At 40.8% G+C, this 19713-nt stretch overlaps 1 protein-coding gene across 8 annotated transcripts in view; it reads left to right on the top strand.

The window, feature by feature from the left end:
- The window catches only part of BLNK (B cell linker), a 92422-nt gene that overhangs the window by 38905 nt on the left and 33804 nt on the right, over positions 1-19713 (top strand). For 3 of the 8 annotated variants that reach the window (XM_056494394.1, XM_056494391.1, XM_056494393.1), the window contains exon 1: positions 10629-10864. The exons of the other annotated variants lie outside the window; for them this stretch is intronic. In XM_056494394.1, the coding sequence (XP_056350369.1) occupies positions 10818-10864 (47 nt within the window). In that variant the 5' untranslated portion in view covers positions 10629-10817. Of the gene's footprint in view, positions 1-10628; positions 10865-19713 lie in introns of those variants that run through there. 8 annotated transcript variants of the gene reach the window in all.

Raw genomic sequence — 19713 nt, 5'->3', positions numbered from 1 at the left:
TCTGTTTCTAATAGCCAAGAATTCTGGGAAGAAAAAGAAAAGGAGATTTTATGTATTTTACAGTTCTTATACTAGCTTTTCTGCTTTCCATTTTCCTCTACCAACTACCATTGCACATTTTAGGTACTCTCCAATGATATCCTTGACAGAGCATTAGGTCTCAGTTTCTTCTTCACAATTCTGGCACTGAGTTTGACAGACACCTGCTACCACAGCTTTGTCATTTCTCCTATTTAGTTCCTCACTGCACAGTTTCATGGCTTTTTATTATTTTACCAAGCTCTCAGAATACAGACTATATGCTAAAAATATGTTACCATTTCAATTAACATACATGCATAAGTATAATCAATCCTTTCCTAAATCACTGATCTGGCTGATATAATTAATTACCTTTATCAGTATATTAGTTCCTCATTTCATTCCTCTGGCTCAGGCAATAATCTGAAGAAATACATGAGAATATTAGACATATTCATACTGTTACTTTAAATAATAGACACTACAGTTCGAGAATACAGAAGTAAAAGAATTCTTTGTATTGCTTGGAATGTCAACATTAATTAGCACCTATATTCCTTCTATATTACTGGTACAACTTCTGTTCATATATAGCCCACAAATAGATAGAATTAAATACACTCTGAAAAAGAGTTCCAAAGTCAATTATTTCTAAGCATTTTATTTTTAAAGAAACAGAAGTATGATTCACATGTGTAGTCTTAGAGGTATTCTCTGTTAGATTGTTCCTTTCTAGGGATTTATTCAAAATTACAGATAAACAAATTTCAATAATTTCAGCTTTTAACCAAAAGCAGTATTAATTATGTATCATATACCTCCATGCATTGGTATTTTATTGGGCTTTCCCTTAAAAATAAAAAAGGCAGCCAAGTAAACAGTGCAAAATAACAAATGTTGCTAATTCCTGACCACAGTCATTACAGATGAGGTCTTTCCAGCAACACTTTTCTACCATCATTACGATGACTGTAGCTTCAGATCCTCTTTCAATCATGATGAACAATGGGAATAAATTCATCAGGATTAAAGATGTAAATGCTCCCAAACAAGCCTAAGACAAAACCAACATATCTGTATACATCTATACCTGTCATGTACCTTGCAGAGTCCACAGGATGGAGCACCCGTTTCTGGGAAAGCGCCACTTTCTGGACAGATCTGAAGTGCTGTTCATTCATAACCAATGCTCCAAGAACATCTTGAAACACGGCCCCATGGCACAGCTCCAGCAGACACCCAGGCTTAGCCTTAGAACTCCCTCTACACCAAGCTCAAAACATCATTCCTCTACCATGGCATTTCTTTCTACTCTGACATCCCTGTGCATCAGCTTTCTTAAAGCAAAGCAATTCTGGGTCAGTTCAGAGGTCTGTGTCAGGTGACATTTGTGACAGCAGCCTGCACCCGATGCTCAAGGAAGAGAAGAATGAGAGAATGGGTACGGGTGGGTGCCTCCACACATGTGTGAGCACAACATCACTGCTGGGCTGGAGTAACACCCACAGACCACCTGAAACAAATGAAATTACATGGTGCAATCCAACTCAGGTAGTATCAGTTCCACCAGGAATGAGAATAATAATAGGAATCCATAACTTCTTTAGAAGCCTCATGATACTCTGAGTAGTTTTGTTTTTTTTTAAAGAGAGCAATTCTCCCATGAATGGAATGATGAAAGTTAACCAACCTCAAGGAAAGGTTAAGCTTGAAAGAAATCACAATGTTTAACAAAAAGATACCTTAAAAACCAATAACTTCTTCCTGGAAGACTCTACTGCATCAATATTGTCTTCCTATTTGCTAACTAATATGAACATTTTATAGCAAAAGCTATACAAATAACATACCCCTTGTGAGTAGTTTCAAATTACAGACAGTGCATGGCAAACTTGTCTGCACTCATCAGTCTGTTTATAAACATAATCCTGACTCAACATCATAGTGATGAAACAAACAGGACTGTTTCAAATGTATGACATAAGCCCAGACAGATAGCTACAATACAGAGAAAGGTGTTAAATATCTAAATCCATGCTGCAGATGTTGGTAAAATTCACTAATAACCAAAAATTAAAAATCTTTTACAGCTATCACCTATGCATATTATTTCTAAACAGTCAGAAAGTTTCTTCAATCACAAAATATTTTAGATTGTAAATTCCTCACAAAAGTGACCCTCTTGTTATCTATTAGACTATAATAAAAAAGGGAAGATTGTTTATAAATAATACAGTGGAGTATAATGGATATTAAAATTTACATATATGTGTTTCTTTACATGTAGACTTTTGTCGTATTGTCTTTCTTCTTTCATTTCTGACTTTTGTCAGAATTTTTGGATTTTAAATCTGGAGGGAAGTTATTCTGAAATCCAGTGTTTGTTACTAAATATAAACTTTTTCTCCCAATATTTCTGAGAGTGGAAAGATGCAGGATCATATGACCACAAACTTGTAAAGTAACTCTTTTAAATTATGTACTACAGCAATAAATGCTTCATATTAGGATCTATAAAAATAATAACCCTCTCTGATATAGTGTTTAACTCCAATTCATCTGCTACAGTTTTGTGGTCTTAATGCAATTAAAGTTACAAACTGTGTAAACATATCCTCAGCAACAATCCATAAAATTTGCAGCTGTAGACAACAGAAAAATGTCATGGCTGCAGTTACAAGTCTGAACAATTTTTCTGAACAGAAGAGAGTATTCCATTAAAGCGTCATCCTTGGTCATAAAACGTCCCCTTGATATTATTTCAAATAGTAGTTTGATACTTATTAAGATAATAATTTCTTTCTTTAGAAAGTATCCCATCTCCCTGATTATTTTACTGGGTTGTTTTGTTTTGTTTGTTTGTTTGGGTTTGGTGGTATTGTGGTTTTGTTGGTTTTTTGGGGTTTTTTTGGGGGAAGATGGTATTTCAAATCCACTACATTTTTGTGTAAAAAAGACTTTTGAAACTTTTCCTGTTCAGTGACATCTCTGCTCCCAGAACACAGTCAGGCAATTCCAGTTATCCAGGAAATAAGAGAGAGCAGTCTTAAGCAGATAGAAACAAATACTATAGACTAAATTACTTTTCCCATTCTTAGGCAGGAATACGAAAATGCTCAGACAGCATAATTATGGTCAAGGTCAGTGAAATGCAGATTACCAAACTGTGCCAGAGAACACACCCACCAACCCTTTCCCTTTGGCTGTATGTTACAGGCAGTGCAGTAAAGAAGTGGTTTAAAAATTTTTCATTTTTCAGCATTTTCCAGATACTGAAGGCATTGTAGTATGTGTTACAGCACTATACAAAAATAACCTTATTTCAAGACATTCATTTCACTTTGAAATTTTAGAAGTTTGTGCAGCCTTTTGTCTGTGTGAGCAATTTCATCAGCAGGAACACAAACATATTTAGACCATTCATCATCCATGCCTGGATGCTGACTGATGCTCCTGTTGAAAGGTTCCAGCTGAACGGAAGGACACAAACCACTGCTTCCCTCTGATTCTTCCCTCATTCTCAGTGCCAGGGCCCAAAACCCCAAGCTGCTCCCACGGAGGCCTCCTGGGTACCCCCCAGGGTAAATCCACTCCCCAAACAGGAGGGTGGATGGGAAAGCAGACTGGTACAATTTAATCCTACTGCAACAAGTGTGAGGAGGGAGAGCAGGGTATACAAACTCTGTAGAAAAGTCAGAAACGAGCGTGGTTTGCCAGGCTGCAAAGAACCCTGTGTCCCTACACCCTTCCTTCCGTGGTTAGGCTCAGAGTAGGATCAAGCTGGCCAGTTAGGGCTACCTCCACTGCAATGATTCTTGGCTGGTGGAAGGGGATCAGGTTTGCAGCACAAGCAGAGCTCTTCCCAAGAGTCGCTGTGGGTATCAGCTGGCTCCAACACAGGTCACTGCCTCTGAGACAATCTGATCTCAAATGCTTTGAGTCTGACATTAAATAATTAGTGTGTCTGTAGGAGCAAATTTTGTGTTTCTGTATGCACATGAAACAGATGACAGTAAAACTGAAAAGCAGAAGTGCAGCTTTTTGCACAGTCCCCAGAGAAAGAAAACACACATTCTCAGCAGGTGCTAAAATGTGTTTGCTCAGAAGACTCTTCATGAGAAAATCCTACTAAATTTACTGTTTTCACATCTCTGCCTGCAGTACATGCCTACATGTATGACCTGTTTCCTCCAGTGAGCCTAATGACAAACCTAAATCCCATTCAATAAAATTTAGAGTTGCATTTTCAAATGCATCTCCTATTACTGTAAGACCAGCTTTGAGTATGTCATTTGGTATCCAAAATGATAAAGGATTACAATTTTAAGATTTCTAGGGCAGTTGATAGGAGTCCTCCAAAACCAACCTATTTGGGGTTGAGCCAAACCCATTGAGCCATTTGATCCACAGTGAGAAGACCAAAACCTCTGAAAATCAGTATTATGTAAAAATACTTGGGTCAGAAATGTACCCTCTTCCCATCTGGTAAGACATAGCTACAGGCCACATGTAACTTTCCCTGTACAAGAAGTGTTTCCTAGTTTAAAATAGCATACAAGCATCCTGGGAAAGGAAAAAAATTCATTGAAATAGATTAGTTGGAAAAAAACAGACACATATAATTTTAAACAAAAAGCAGAACTGTTTCACCTGTTTGTAGCAATCAGTAAGTAGCAAACATAGAGAATATCATGAGAAATCATGTCCCATAAACTCATGCTATGGGACACTGAACAGTAAGTTACGTGGGCAGTGTGTCACCAAAATAGAAATAGAGGGGGCAAAAAGCTATGTTTAAATTGACGTAGTTTTAAACAATAGAGTTTAAGTGCATTTCTGGCCTGGTATAAAGTACCACAAATTTGCATTCAGATCCATATGATCAAGCACAAAACCCTCACAGGCAGCATGTGACAGTCTACTGCTAATTTTCTGTTTCCCCTCCACTCTTCACCGCTACAGCCCATTGCACATCTTCCTACGAATATTCTGAAAGCAGAAGAAATCAAACACATACAACCTACTATCAAACAGCACATTCTGTTAGGAAAAAAATTGAGCTTGAAACACAACTACAGATTCCAGTTCAGATTCACACGGTTTGCATTCAGGCTGTCCTCCAATGCAGATGTAGATGGTACCAGTCTGGGCTATTTTCACTCCACAGCCGTGAAAAAGAGAACTGTGGCAATCATTTCCTAACTTTCATGTGAATGCAGAGTGATCAAGCCAAATTCCTGTTACTGACCAGTTATATCTACACTCACATAACAGTGCTCCTATGGCTGGAGCTCTCTCTTTAGTGTTAATCCAGTAGCTCAGAGCTCAAGCAGTAGATGCATCTTTTAAATATAGTTCTTCATATTTGAATACATACTGTCTTTGAATCAATTATCAATCTGAGATTAATGACAGCCTGTAGATATGGGCAGGGCGAAGTACCTCTGGGCTAGGTGAAATACTATGACCTCAAGACAGTAAAATCAGACAGGTATTTTGAAGTGAATTATCAATTATTTTATGTATTGCTCAGGAGAGCTTATAGTGCTGCTCTATTTCCAGGATTGTGAGCAAAAGCTCACAAACGTGTCTTTTAAGGAGCAAATTGTGCAATATCCTGTGATTCTCCACATTACCCAAAAGTAGGGAAGTCAAAATCAAAGAATACACTTGGCAAAAGAAGGTTGTACATTAAATTCTCTCAAATGATTCTTTCATATAAAAAACAGTTGCATACTTCACTCCTGAGTACTTCTAAGAAAAAAAATTGGCCCAATCACCTCTAATAATGTTGGAGAGAAAACTTCATTAATAGAGAAGGGGTTAAGAAATGAGTTTCCTAACATGACTGAGAGAAAAAGTCTTACATGGTCATGTCATGAATAAAAATGAAACCTGATAATCAAACTGATTGCTTACTGCAAATCAGGTTTCTTGGCAGTTTTATATACATTGAAGTCACTAGGCTGTATCTATGAGCATTAATGTAATCTGTAAAAAGTAGCTTCCTCTTGAATAGTCATGCATAGATTGAGATACTTTGATGCAGCACTGTCTCCTCAAAGCATCAAAAATAAACATTAAAGAGATTTACTGTAAATTATTTTAATCTCTTGCAGATCTTTTTATTCAGCTTCTCATTGGTAAATGTTTGTGCTATATGATAGAGTTTCAAATTGTCTGCTTTTTTTAAACTGTGTAAAACCCTAGAGGCTCAGAAATGAGAGCCAAGGCTGTACCTGTACCCTGGCTTGGACTTTTCACACTCTTTCCTGCAGCTAGATTGCCCATCTCTCCTGTGTGCCAGAGCTCCTGCCTGGAAAATGTTCCTGTTCCTAGGATTTCTTGCCATGCAGAGTAGGCTAAGGGTAGATGCTGCTGTACCACTGAGCCTCACCCCACCTGCAGTCAGGATGCTTCAAGCATCAACCCAGATCAGGAACTCAAACCAGCCCCTGGGTTCCCTAGACTAATATGTCACACAGTCATAATCTGTAACTTGCATTAAGACAATGGCAAAAATTATCTCCATAGAAAGCTGTTAGCATCAAAACTTATGAATCTTGAAGGAAGATATGCACAGCTGATATATTATACTGAAATTTAGAAGCTTCGCAGGGGCCGGACCCGCTCGCTGTCACCTGCCCTGACCCGGTGACTTTGCCGGCTGCAGGGAGAGCAGGCACCTGGTTCCCCTCCTCCTCCCCGCTCCTCTGCACTCCTGCTGAATTTGTGCCAGGTGGGAACATGCTGCATGGGAACTTTCCCTTTCTCGAGGTTCCCCAGTAAAAGGAGAGAAAACCATCATCTTATTCCCATTATTTTGAATGTAACTCTAATGAAAAAAAGTTTCTTACCCTACTTTTAAACTAAGGCAGAAAACCCTGATGCTTCCAGAGACATAGCAAGGCTGTTCCTACCCAAGATGCAGGCAGCTCACTGTGTTTTATGGCTCTGATAGCTCTAAGCCGGGGACTTGTTGCTCAGTCTTAAGCTTAGCCATATTTTCCTCTATAAAGATGAACTTTGGAGGCACCCAGTTACTTCTGAGGGGCAGTGTGGGCAGTTGTTCACATCCAGGCTTTATCCTGAAGAGCTGATTCATTTGAATTCTGCACCATTGGAGGATGACTCTTGTTGCTCCCCTTCTGTATCTTTGACCTCTCTGCAGAAGCAACCTAGTAGTTGTACATCTGCATCATGTTAATATGTTTTGATAAGTACAATATGTTTTGGAGACACACGAAGGTATTTCTTGGTGACATTCTCATTGCCACTTGGTTAGGTTTTCACATGGAATTCTTCTCCCCAGATTGTACTGGCTCAAGTTTTTTCTTGTGAAACTGAAGGAGCAAAATAGACTTTCCTGGTTAGTGCAGGTAACTCTGGGGAAATAGCTTGCCATGAGATATTTGTCTTTGATAACAGTGTCATTGTGATCTTGGCAGGCTGGTGCTTTTCTCTCTGAGCTTTCAGTGTAGGAATTGCTTGATGTTTGAATACAGTATTTTCTAGGTCGGGCTTATAGTATACAAATTGCTTTTTTTGGGCTTTAAGTTTGTGGGCTTTAAGGAATAATAAAATGTTGAATGTCATGTAATAAACAAGTCTGGAATCGCACATTGCATTGTATTTGTTTGCAGACTGGTCAACTTTACAATTTTACTCCCTAAAAGTTATTTTGAAAGTCAAATTAATTTTTAATTAGTTTAAATTCACACAGAAAATGAATGCAGATATGAATAAATTACTGTGTCACTTTTCCTTTTGCTTATATAATCTTCCCACTTATCTGAACACATACCAGAATACGAGATTTGCTCAGTAGGCTCCTGCACTGGTTTTCCTTACACAACAACTGCCTCTTGCCTGGCTGTCGCAGAAATCCCAGGCTGTTTTCCTTTGGGATCTTTGGGATCTGTCATCTGCAATATTGCGCTGTTTTCGCCTTGTTTCTTCCTGGCTCAACCAAAGCTACAGGTTTAAAACTGCAGTGCTCAGTGCAGAGGTTTTCACTGTCCTTGCAGTGCTGTCACCTCCCTGGTCCCAGAAAGGGATGGCTGCTGATGTGTCACACTCAGGGCAGTCCCTGAGTGCTCAGGGCTCGGTGACACTTTGACTCACACAGGATTTCTCATCCCAGTCATCTGCCAGCCCCTGTGTTTGTGTAGCTGTACGTGGACTGGGAAAGGAGTCCACTACAATCTAGCAAAAAAATCACAAAAAAAAGGGGTTGTTAACTGCATCAGTTCTTTGGTTTGATTTGGTGCACAGATGTTTGTGGAGGGTGCAGCACAGGGTGAGCAGAATAGGGCATGTGACTTCTTAGACTGGTACTGCTGCCAAGAAGCTACTCCTAAAAAACTCTTCATTACACAAGACTTGTACCTGCTTAGCTCTTTCTGGTCTGCCTCCAAGTCAGCCGATCTGGCCATCTGCCCCGGTGCTGAGAAATCTGGTTTGAGTGCGACAACATAGGAAAACCACTGCAGAAAAGCCTTAAAGAAGGACATGACTGAGCCTCTCCAAACCTAGGTCTCTCCTTTTTTCCCAGCAGGAGTTTGCAGAGTCTGAACTGGCCCATGTTGGGACCAATTCTGTCTGTGGTCATGTGTACTTGTACAGCCCATATGGACAGGGACACACACACTACAGTGTCCAGCTGGCAGGGTGGCTCTGCAGACCTGCACCAGGGACAGGGCAAGGAGCAGGCGTTTCTCCATCCCTCCAGCCTTACTTATCACCCCAAAATAGTGTCTCTGGGGGTCCGGGCTGGAGGTGGGGGCAGGGCTGACTGACTCCCACTGCAGGAAACCCCCTTGCCTTCCTCTTCAGGAGCCCTGGGAAAGCCTGGAGGCGGTGGCAGGTTTGAGCCACACAGCAAACATAATGTCATGCTATTTCTGTAGCTGTAACCCCAGCAACTCTCCCTCTTTGACATAATACACTCATTTGGATAAGGCCAAAGAGGAACTGGGATTTTTCTTACTACGTGGGTGGCATCTTGACCATAGTGATGGTTAACAAGCAACTCTCCTCCCCAGCCACATGGGCTGTTTTGGGTAGATGGGGATTTGTTCTGAGGGATGCCTGTGTCACCTCCCTGCTCCCTGACACATCTGGGGCAGTGGGGATTGTGCTGCTGCCTGCTGAGACATGGCCTGGAAGCCTGGGCCAGCCTGCCCAGCTGAGGGACAGGGCCCTGGGGTGTGGGGCATAAAGGTGTCCCAGAAGAATGTATCTTGAAGTCTTGGATGATGCCATTTGCAGAGGTGTTCCCACAATACCGGCTCTCTGCAGCAACACTACTGAAAGCCTTTTACCTAAATTGTATTTTCTTATCTAATGTTTTAAGAACCTCCATCCACACTGACTGGCACTTTTGTGATTATGTAGATAAGCACTAACTTTATTTTCCTTTATAGGGCTGCAAAGGATAGGTGATGAATTCCTGGCACTATTACCTAATGCAGGTATGCAGGATTTGCCAGTAAAGTCCCTTGAGAGCATGACTTACAGAATATACGTGCATTTCTAGTTCAGATTTTTGATGCTCAAAATGCCATTGTAATTTTGAAAAAGGCCTTCTAAATGCTTGAATAGATTTTCTAAATGCCACTGTCTGTTGCAACACAACCTTCTCTTCAAGTGCTGTGGCTCAGTCTGGGTTGGTGTCTCTCATCCTCTCCCACAATAATTCTCCATTTATGCTCACAGATTTTTAAAAGCAACTTCTTTATCATTTGATAAAGAATGTGGATAAAGATGTTCAGAAATGGAACCTGGGTTTTTTCTCTCCATTAAATATATCTCTAATAAATACTTCTGTTATTTTCTGCTGTTTGTTTTCCACCAACTCTTTCCTTCTACATGCTGCTTTATTCTGGGGCATGTTCTGGTTTGTTTCAGAGCCACTGAGGCACGGTCAAAATCAGACGTGTTGAAACAAACTCTGTCACAAAGACTATGAGCATCCTATCTTCATTTGGTCAAAATTTGCTGTGAATTGCCACATTTGTCCTGTTTCAGGGCTCCAGTTCTCTATATCCTACTGTTAGGACAATTTTTGGTTTGACTTTGAATTTCTGAGTAGATAAAACACTCCTGTAGCATAGAAAGGATCAGATGACTTGTCTGTTAAATGATGTCCCTAGACCAGAACAAGCATCTTCATACAGAGCCAGTTGTAGAGAAACAATTAAGCAAAATCCAGGGTTTGGCTGCTATCACTGACAAGATGGGTGTATTTTCTTTCCCAAAGGTTTTTCTCTGACTTCTTTGATGACTACCTTTTCTTATTTCCACTGAAATTAATGCTCCCTAGTTTAATACTTTCCAGTACATGGTTTGTAGGATGATTTTGGGTTTGGGCGGCCGGGCCCGCGCCACCCTCAGCCCCCCTCGAGCCCCCTCAGCCCCCCCTGAGCCGCCCTCAGCCCCTTGAGCCCCCTCAGCCCCTCGAGCCCCCTCAGCTCCCCGAGCCCCCTCAGCCCGCCGTGAGCCCGCCCGTCCCCGCGGGAGTCCCGGATCAGCCCGGCCCGCGCCGCCGCTCCCCAAAGGCTCCTCCCGGCTCCGCGGCCACCTGTGCGCGCCCCGGGCGGGGCGGGGCCGGGCCGAACGCCGGGTCCCTCCCCTGCCGGTGCCTGCGGCCGGACGGGACGGGGAGAGGCTCCAGCAGCGCGGCACGGCCGCGGCGGGACCCGGCGGAGAGAGAGCCCGGCCCAGCCCGGCCCGGAGAAGCGGCGGCAGGTGCCGAGCCGAGGGCAGCGCGTCCCGGCGGGGCAGCGCTCACGGGCATGGACAAGCTCAACAGGCTGACGGTGCCGGCCGGGGAGAAGTTCAGGTAGGGGCTGCTCCGCTGGCGGTGCCCTCCGGGAACTGCTGGACGAGCGGAGTGCGGGGGGACTGCGATTGCCGAGGCACGGGGAAGTTGGCAGAAGTTTTAGAGCCAGAGTTTTTCCCGGTTTTGTCCAGTGGCCAGGGCGCTGCAGGGAGTGCGGAAGGTAAACACGGGGCTGGAGTGGATAACGCAGATTTCAAAGCAAAATGTGTGTCGGTTTCACCTGCAGCGCAAAGAGGAATATCTTCAAAGTGTCTGTTTTTAAAGCTGTAAGGAAATCGTGTGTGACTCATTATGGTGTATGAGTCTTATGCAAATTAGAAAAGCTTAATTAATTTCTTGATGCTTTAATGTCCTGCGAAGATGGCTTTTGCAGTTAAGTTCTGTAATATTTCCTAATCTTCGAAAGAACTGGTGGAATAGAGGGAACTGGAAAACGGGAAATGTTCCTAAGTGAAGGAGAACAATGTTAAATACAGGGTTGGAGAGGAAAAAAGCAGAAGCTGGCCATTGCTGAAGTATTTTTAGTTTGTCTCGATTCATGTGCTAGTACAGTTGGCACCTCAAGGCTCTTTCATCATTACTTCTTGTATTTCTGAATAGTTAAAAGAAGTTCTGTTTCAAGTTAAAGTAACATGGAATTCTTTTTCTCCTCTGAAAAAAATAAGAATGAAATACTGAAAAATATATTTTCCTAAAATAAGTCCTACTTAAGCACTCAATACTATATAGACTTATAGACCCTTCTCAAGTCTCTCTCACTCTCCCAGAAACATTCGTGCAAACTGGAATAATTCCTTGTAAAGCTGATTTTGATGGAATGCAGTTTATTGATAGCTACTCTTTCCATATTGTTGAAATATTGTTGTGGGGGTGTGTACTTACACAGCTGCAGTGACTCCTATGCTCCTCAACCAGGCACATCTGATGAAAGCCAAGCAGGCTGGACCCTAAACCCAGGCAAGAGCTCTGTGGATGGCTCAATGGACAGGGGAAGAACGCAGGGAATTTCCTCATTGTCTGCAATTTACCACCTGAAATAGTCTAAACTGGTTTAAATGGTGTCAGGGCTGAATGTTGGTCTGAACTAGCTATCTTTAAATAACAAGTTGAGAAACAAGATGGAAAGCTTGATTCCATCTATTACTGGTACATAAAAAAAAATAAAGTGCACACCCTCTGTTGTCATAAAATTGTAGCTGGGGTTCATCTTCCACACTTTTTGCTAACAATTAAAGCAGGGTTACCTTCAGGTATCTAAAGTAGGTTTCTGTGTGAGGGTTACAAGGGCCCACAACGTTTTGGGTTGTGGTGAATCAGTTGGTGAAATGATCTGAAAGGCAGCACCACACCTCTGCTGCATCTTCACATAGATGGCACTCTCCATCCCGTCTGAGGTTTTAATATTGTTGTGAAATAGGGAAGAGAAAGAAGTAGCTCTGCTTTCCTGTATTAACCTGTAGCGTTACAAGTTGCTTTTTCTCTCCTCCTCATGGCCAATTCAGCCTATTTGTGCAGGGAATGTAGGAGCACCCATTTCTTTCTCAAGCCTGTGAGTGTTCTCACCACACACAGCAGACACGCGTGCTTCGACTGGAGCATGTTGAAATACTCCTTAGAAACCTGGATATGTGGCTACAAAATCTTACTGTGATACCAGAATCATAAAACCTGAAGGCAGAACTTTCCATGAGTAGATATTCATAGGATAAATTTAAGAGAGATATGCATATACAGGAAGAGATTGGCATAACGTGGCAGCAGCCTTTTCCTCCTTTGAAACACCTGGATACCCCCTCGTGCTCTGTGACTGTTGACAGTGCAGTTGACTTCCTAATACCACAGCTGGCTGCATGGAACACACATAGGTGGTTCAGAGTTTGTACTGAATGTTACATGATCTAAATGTTATGTCACAAACATACTTTTCTTGGCATTGCATCGTAGCATATGAAGAAATGTTTCTGCCAAACATAGTTTCAATTTATGTGATTATAGTTTTCATTTTTAAAGACAACTTTCTTAAAATTTCTGCTTTGTAGCAGCAAGAGTTAAAAAAACACTACTGTTGAGTCAGTGTCTGAGAGAGGATCTTTTGATATTTTTTTTAAGTGTAGACCTAGAAAACTAGATATTATGTGGTTTTGCTAAGCTCAGCTATTTTCCTTGGGTATAATTGAGCCTACCAGACCTAGCTTTTTGTTGCATTAGCAAATCTTACGTCAGATCTGAATTCTTAACCTGTTCCATTAGTTAAGTTTATTGCAACAATAAGAACTATAAGTGTTCTGCCTAACATGTTGTGGTATGTACATTGTTTGCAGTTAAGCCACTCAACTAACTTTAGTAATAGTTGGACAGGAATGCTGGAACTTCATGGAATTCCACTATTAATTTCTATATAATATTTCTTATAAGGCATGGACAGTATTATACAAATATTCCCTCAGAGTACATTGTGTGTTCTAACTGCTTCTATATAGCCAGGAAAAAATAATTCAAAGGCTTGTTTTTATTTATAGTGAGAGAAACTAATCTGTGGTGCATACAAGTAATTTGGTACTTTGAATTGTTTCCCAAAGAGTGGAGTGAATACATGAGCAATGGCTATGCTGCCATGGCAAGCTCTAGTGTGCCTGGATTTCAGACTGAACTTCAGGGAAAAATACTATGCTGCAAACATACAGAAATAGTGCACTCATGATCAGGGACAATAGGCAGCATGGGTAATGGGAAGTTAGTAGCTTGAAAGAAAAGTCTGCACTAACCTTGCAGACTCTTTTGTGGTTTAACTTCCCTTGATTATAAGCCTATGATTCCTGGTATTTAAATAATATCTAGCTACTATATGTGACTGTGTCACAGCATCTCTTCAGACTTGCTGCATTTTTTTATGATGACCACAAATCTTAATGATGACTCTATGCCCGTGGCTGGCTTTGCTGTGTAGCACCAAGTCCTTTTCAAAGGCATCATCACCACTGTGGTGATGGGCAAACCATGAAACAAACCAAAGTGTGCCTCATGCTTTCACTTGCCTAAGGTCATGCAGCCAGCAAGTTCCAGATTGCAAACAGCCTTTTCCAAGAGCATAGATTCATGTTAATTTCATCTGACTTCATTAATTTGCAGCAGTCCGTCTCTGCCCCCAGCAAAAACAAAGGCTTAAAATCCCTATCTTCAATCATAATGCACATTTGATAGGAAGTGGAAATAAACAGGCAATTTACTTTTCTCAGGTTGAATAAGTGTCTGGGGCTTTTGCAGGATTTTGCATTGGTCTCCCTTGTTAAACAGAAGGGTTTAAGTCCGAATTCTATGAAAATCAAGGGGAGTTTCCTTAAGGTCTGAATGTCTGTTGTCTGTGAAGCTTGGAGGTGTTCATGGTCTTCTTAACTTTCTCCTGGTAGCTTGGCTGTAACTGCTAGACCTTTTTCTTCAAAAGAGGAACTTCTAACAATGTGTCTTCTTGAAAGTGTATAGTAGAAAATTAATTCATTTGGAATTGAAATATTTAGCTGTTTACTGACACCTCCTATGTATAGCATGCTTTACCATAAGGAGCATTTACTTTTAGAGAAAATGTTTGGGGAATATCTGAATACTAGTTTTGTGCTGTAAGAAAACATTTCATTATAGGTAGCTGTACTCATTCCTCTTAGTGATAGCAAACAGACTTAGATACTTAATCTGTTTTTTCAAGGAAAATTTTAACTTAGTTTATTGCTTCAAGGACTTGAACAGGACAAAAGAACAAAAGTAAATTCAAGCAAGAAATAAACTGGAGTTTCAAAGTGTCCTAGAGAATGTTCCCCATGACAGAATTAGGCATTGAAGCCAACATCCAACTTCAACATCTCAACCTCTTATTGGTTACATAGAGTCCAGAGGAAAGGCCATGCAATTGATAGAATCATTCAGTGGGACCATCCTGTTCCCATCCTTCTGCCATGGGCAGGGAAACCTTCCACTAGATCAGGCTGCTCAAAGCAATGTGCCTTGAACACTTCCAGGGATGGGAGAGCTACAAGTTCTCAATCCTGTTCCAGTGCCTCACCACTTTCACCATAAAGAATTTCTTCTAATATCCAAACTGCTCTCAGTTTGATGCCATTCCCCCTTTTCCTGTTACTACATACCCTTGTAATCAGCTCATCTCCAGCTTTCTTGTAGAGCCCCTTCAGTTACTAAAAGCCTGCAATAAGATCACCCCTGAGCTTTGCCTTTTCCAGGCTGAACAGTCCCAATTCTCTCAGCCTCACTTCTGCTCTTCTGCCTGCTCTGGTGTTCTCCTCTTTCCTGCAAAAGTCTAATCTGTCCTAAGGACGTAACAATTGTGAAGGTCTTCTGGTCTTCACCACCCATTGCTGCCCACAGCCACCTCCTGTCTCAGCTTCCAGTGTCTCCTGACAACCTTCCACTGCACAGTATCACTGTGGTGACAGCAGCTTTTGTGGCACACCCATGTTTTAGCCCATCAAAATGTAGGATGAACGCAAGGTCACGTGAAATCACAGTTCAGTGATTTGCAGTCTTCAAACTTGAGTTTCACAGGCGCAGGGAAAGAAGGTCACTGGCTACATTTGCTGTGCTGATGAGCACAAACAAAAGTTTTTTCTGTAGGATTGTTAGGTCCTGTTTGTCATACAGAGCACAGAATTGTTATTAAAAGATAAAGTTTTATAATCTCTATTTCCTCTAGTTTTCTGTCGGCTTAAATAGTTCATTAATCTCTCTCATCTCTAGCCTTTGGAATGAAATGAGATAGGAAATGCAGACTTCCCCAAATACCACTGTAAAAATCCATTCTTTCACTCAGTGAGACTTCTCCAGTCAAATCCTCTTGCTTCTCCCTCTGACCTTCCTTCAGCACAGCATAGCCTCCATCCCATCTATATTTGTCCTTCCTTATTCCCTTCTCTCTGTACAATCACTTCATTCTATCAATCCCTTTAAAGCTTCTTTTCTTCTTTCCAGCTATGTCATCCAAACTGGACCAATTCCCAGGCGATAAAACCAATCAACCAAAACAACCAAACCTGAAGTACGCTAATTTTTACAAGACAAAAAAAAAAAAAAAAAAAAAAAAAAAAAAAAACATAAACTCAAGGGAAGGAAAAAACCAAATTAAACCACCACATAGGATTTATTCTCACACCAAATTTCCTGACAATAATGCTGTTTATAGAAAAGTATGTTTCCGTGTGACTGTGATCTATGTGTGTTTTAAACAAAAATATGATAATGTGGACAAAATGATGCAGTATAATATTGAAACTATCAAGAGATGCCCTCTTTAATCTCTGCAGGTAGACAGCAGTGTAAGGGTATAATCTGTTCACAAGATCAGCTATGCTTGCATAGCACCTATAGCTTCATTCTACTTGTGCTGGCAAAATTATGAAGTCATTGTCACAGCTTATTCTACCACTGCATCATATGCACACTGTTCGAAATAAAATAAGGGTTTGTAGTGACACTATAGTTCTGCCAAAATATCTGTCCAGAGTAGGAGCATTTGTCAACCACAGCAATCATAAATGACACTGTCCTTGGCCTCCAACTGTCAGTTATTCAGCAGAAGCAAGTAATTTATAGTTGATCTAATGACATAGGATTTTTGGGGTTTTTTTAGTAAAATAATAAATTATCAAGAGTCAAGCAAATAACCCAATAAATTAATTTTTATGGCCATGGGAGAAAACCAACGTTGTGGCAAAACTATTTTTTACCATTAGTTTATAAATGTACCACATACAGCTGTGTAGAGTGCTAGATATTAAATCATAATATGATATTGCAGGTACCCAGTGATATGTTGATTCCAGAACAAAACAGTTTTGTGTTTTACAGAATCCTTCAAAACCTACATACTGCACAGGACATTAATATGTGATAGATGCTTTGCTTTTGGAAGGCAAATATGACAATCATAAATCATTGCAGAAAAGTCCCAATGGAAGACCGTATTAGTTTATATGCTCAGCAGACAAAAGAATTGAAAAATTGATGGAAAACAGTGGCTGAAAGGGACAGTATTTTCCCATTTGGCTCTAGGGCTCTAGATTTTTGGTAAACTGCAAGAGGATGTAATGTAAATATGTTTGGTTTGTGCCAGCCATAATAAATTACTGAGGAGTAACAGAAGCTTGAAATTTCTGTTAGCATCTTTATCCTAATTGGTTAGTATATATTTTCCAGACATAAGCAAAACCCAGTGTGCAATGCTACAAGTTTATTACCTCAACATAAATTACTACACAGCAAATACTTCAGAAAGATTTGAAATAATGCATCCTGAGGCAATAATGTTAAAAATGAGTATATGTTTTTCAAGCTTAATTCAAGGAGAAAATGGGTGAAGTAAGCTATTAATACAAGAGCCATGTGGTTAAATGTTTTCTTCCTATCTTGAAATAGGGATGCTGTAGGCATCTCTGCAAGAAACACAGAGGCAACAAAGTGCTACTGAAGCTGTAGCTACATGACCAGTTGAATCTGGCATAAGTCCGAGCTGCTGCCAAAAGGGCAGGTCCCTTTATTCCACCCTTCCAATGCCCCTGCTCACCCTGCCCCTCTCTGCCCTCTCACTGGCACGGGGGTTCCAATGACCACCTGACAGAGCTCTAATCCTGCTCATATCTAAATTGGCAAAAGAAAAAAGAAGTTAGTTTCCCAGCTGGAAGTCCCATGATTCATCATAGCAGGGGAAGCACCAAGGGCAGAGAAGAGTGGAATTTCCCCTTTCAATGGCAGTCCATGTGGGCTCCATTAAAGTGACATAGGGACCAGCTGGGGAATTTCTCCAGTTTTAAAAAATTTGATTGGCTTCAGAACAAAATAAACAAAACTGATCCATGAGTAGCCTCCATTAGGTCCTGTCAGTGCCACCCCATGCCTATGATGGGTATAATGCTTCTGTAGCTTGAGCAAGAACACTTTCAGCCCAAATACAGCAGTGTTTGTCAGTAATAATATTCTGGGTCCATACCAGATCCTGTCTTTATTCATTTCTCTTCATGTTGAAATATAAAAGTCACTTAATTCTTTTAAATTTCTGCTCTTGATCTCCTTCAGTGACCAGGTTGTAGGATGCTAATCCTTCAGGAAGGTACAGCACTCACTTAGTTTTAACTGGAACTGTATTTTAGAGTAGCCTAATGTGTTGAGCTTCCTCCTGGTGCTTGAAAACCTTCCAGAAAAGTGGAATAAGTCTTGTGAATGTGGCTTCAGAGGGGAGATTGGGGGGGGGGGGGGGGGGGGCGTGTTTTTGTTTTTTAATGCATTAACTTGTATTCAGAGAGCTGATCCAAAAAAGAGAGCAGTAAACCAAAAAAAAGACTTAAAACAGAGAAGGTCAGTTACAGAACAGGAAACATACTTTACCTTTTTATGTCAATAAGTGACTGTAATAGTCACTTCCATATCATAGTACCTAATTATTTTCTGTATTCGTTATGGTGTCGCTGTTACTCCGTTGGGATAAAAGGGAGAGCAATCTGCATAACAGGGCAGATGTGTCCAAAGCTTGGAGTCTTTGTTTGTTTCCAGGCAAATTCAAATGGAAAATTCATTGGAAACCTAGAATGGGCTCTTTCAATATGCAGAACTCCCAATCGCCCCAAAGTACTTACACTGTTTACTTTCACATTAGGCATGATTTCTGTTAAGGATATATTATCCCTTTACATGCTGCATTTTTTATTTACTCGGTGAATATTGGTACTTACCAGTGCAAGGAGGACTGACAGCTTTTTTGTAAAGATTACACAGAGGACAAATGAAGATTAAAAATATAATCCATATTTAGCCTTTTTGTGCTTCTGTGTGTATCTTGTAAACACACACCTGCTCTAACTGTGGGGGTTGCTTTTAGGTAAAATAGTGAATGATTCAAAAGTCAGCAGAATAGGATGTTTCTGAGACTTGAAAAAATCAACAGTCTTGTCAAAATGAATATAAACTCTTGTCATTTCCCTTGTGCATCTCCCAAACACGGGTGAAAACAATTCCTTGTTCCTTCTTCCTCTCAGGTAGGTAGCTGTAATTGACTTCTCCAGATAAGCAAACCTCTTTGAACTTTTGAGATAGTTTTGCAGATAAAGATCAAAGGCTCAGTGCCTTGAATGGAGATGGTTTGGTGCCACAGGTTACCACCTCCAGCTCCAAATTTCCTCTTCTCCTACCAAGAAAGCCATTGCAGGGGGTGGATAAAACCCAAGTGGATGAAGTGGTTTATCTGACTGCATCTCAAGGATTCAGCTGTCTCACACATTTTTATGCATTTTACACATACCACACCCATTGAAAACACCAGCTCTGACCCACGTGGCTGCTTCCACCTGGCATTTCTTTGCAAAGGACTCCTACTCTTGCTGTTCCAGGTAGCAGAGGATATAAGGATGTGTGCATGTGGTGTCTGCAGCACCTGAAGGAGGTCTAATGAGGAATTAGATGCTTTCTATACTTGTATTTCTTTTTGCTTTCTAGTGAGGAATTAGAAGTGAAGTGGAAGGGAGTAGAATTGTTTTATAACATTTGATTGCATTGTCTTTGAGGCACAAAACTGAAAAATATGAAAATACATCTTAGAAAGACACTCACTTCACCAAAATCCATGTTCTTCCACAAAGACTATAGCTGAAGCATTACTTTCATGGAAGCTTGGCATAGGAAAGGTGGCCCTTTTCAAATTTGTTCATTCAGTTTGAGAAGATATTTCAACATAAGAGCTTCATGCTTTTCAAAATCTCAGGTGGTACTTTTACAAATCCCCTTCTAGGTAAGCAGGTTCCAACCCCAAAAGTAAGCAAGAGTCTTCTCCTTTGTCCAGAAACAATAACTTACTTTCT

Source organism: Oenanthe melanoleuca, chromosome 6 (genome assembly GCF_029582105.1).
Source record: "Oenanthe melanoleuca isolate GR-GAL-2019-014 chromosome 6, OMel1.0, whole genome shotgun sequence".
Taxonomy (NCBI): Eukaryota; Metazoa; Chordata; class Aves; order Passeriformes; family Muscicapidae; genus Oenanthe; species Oenanthe melanoleuca.
Note: the sequence above shows the minus strand (reverse complement) of the source record. Positions and strands in the feature narration are given on the sequence as shown.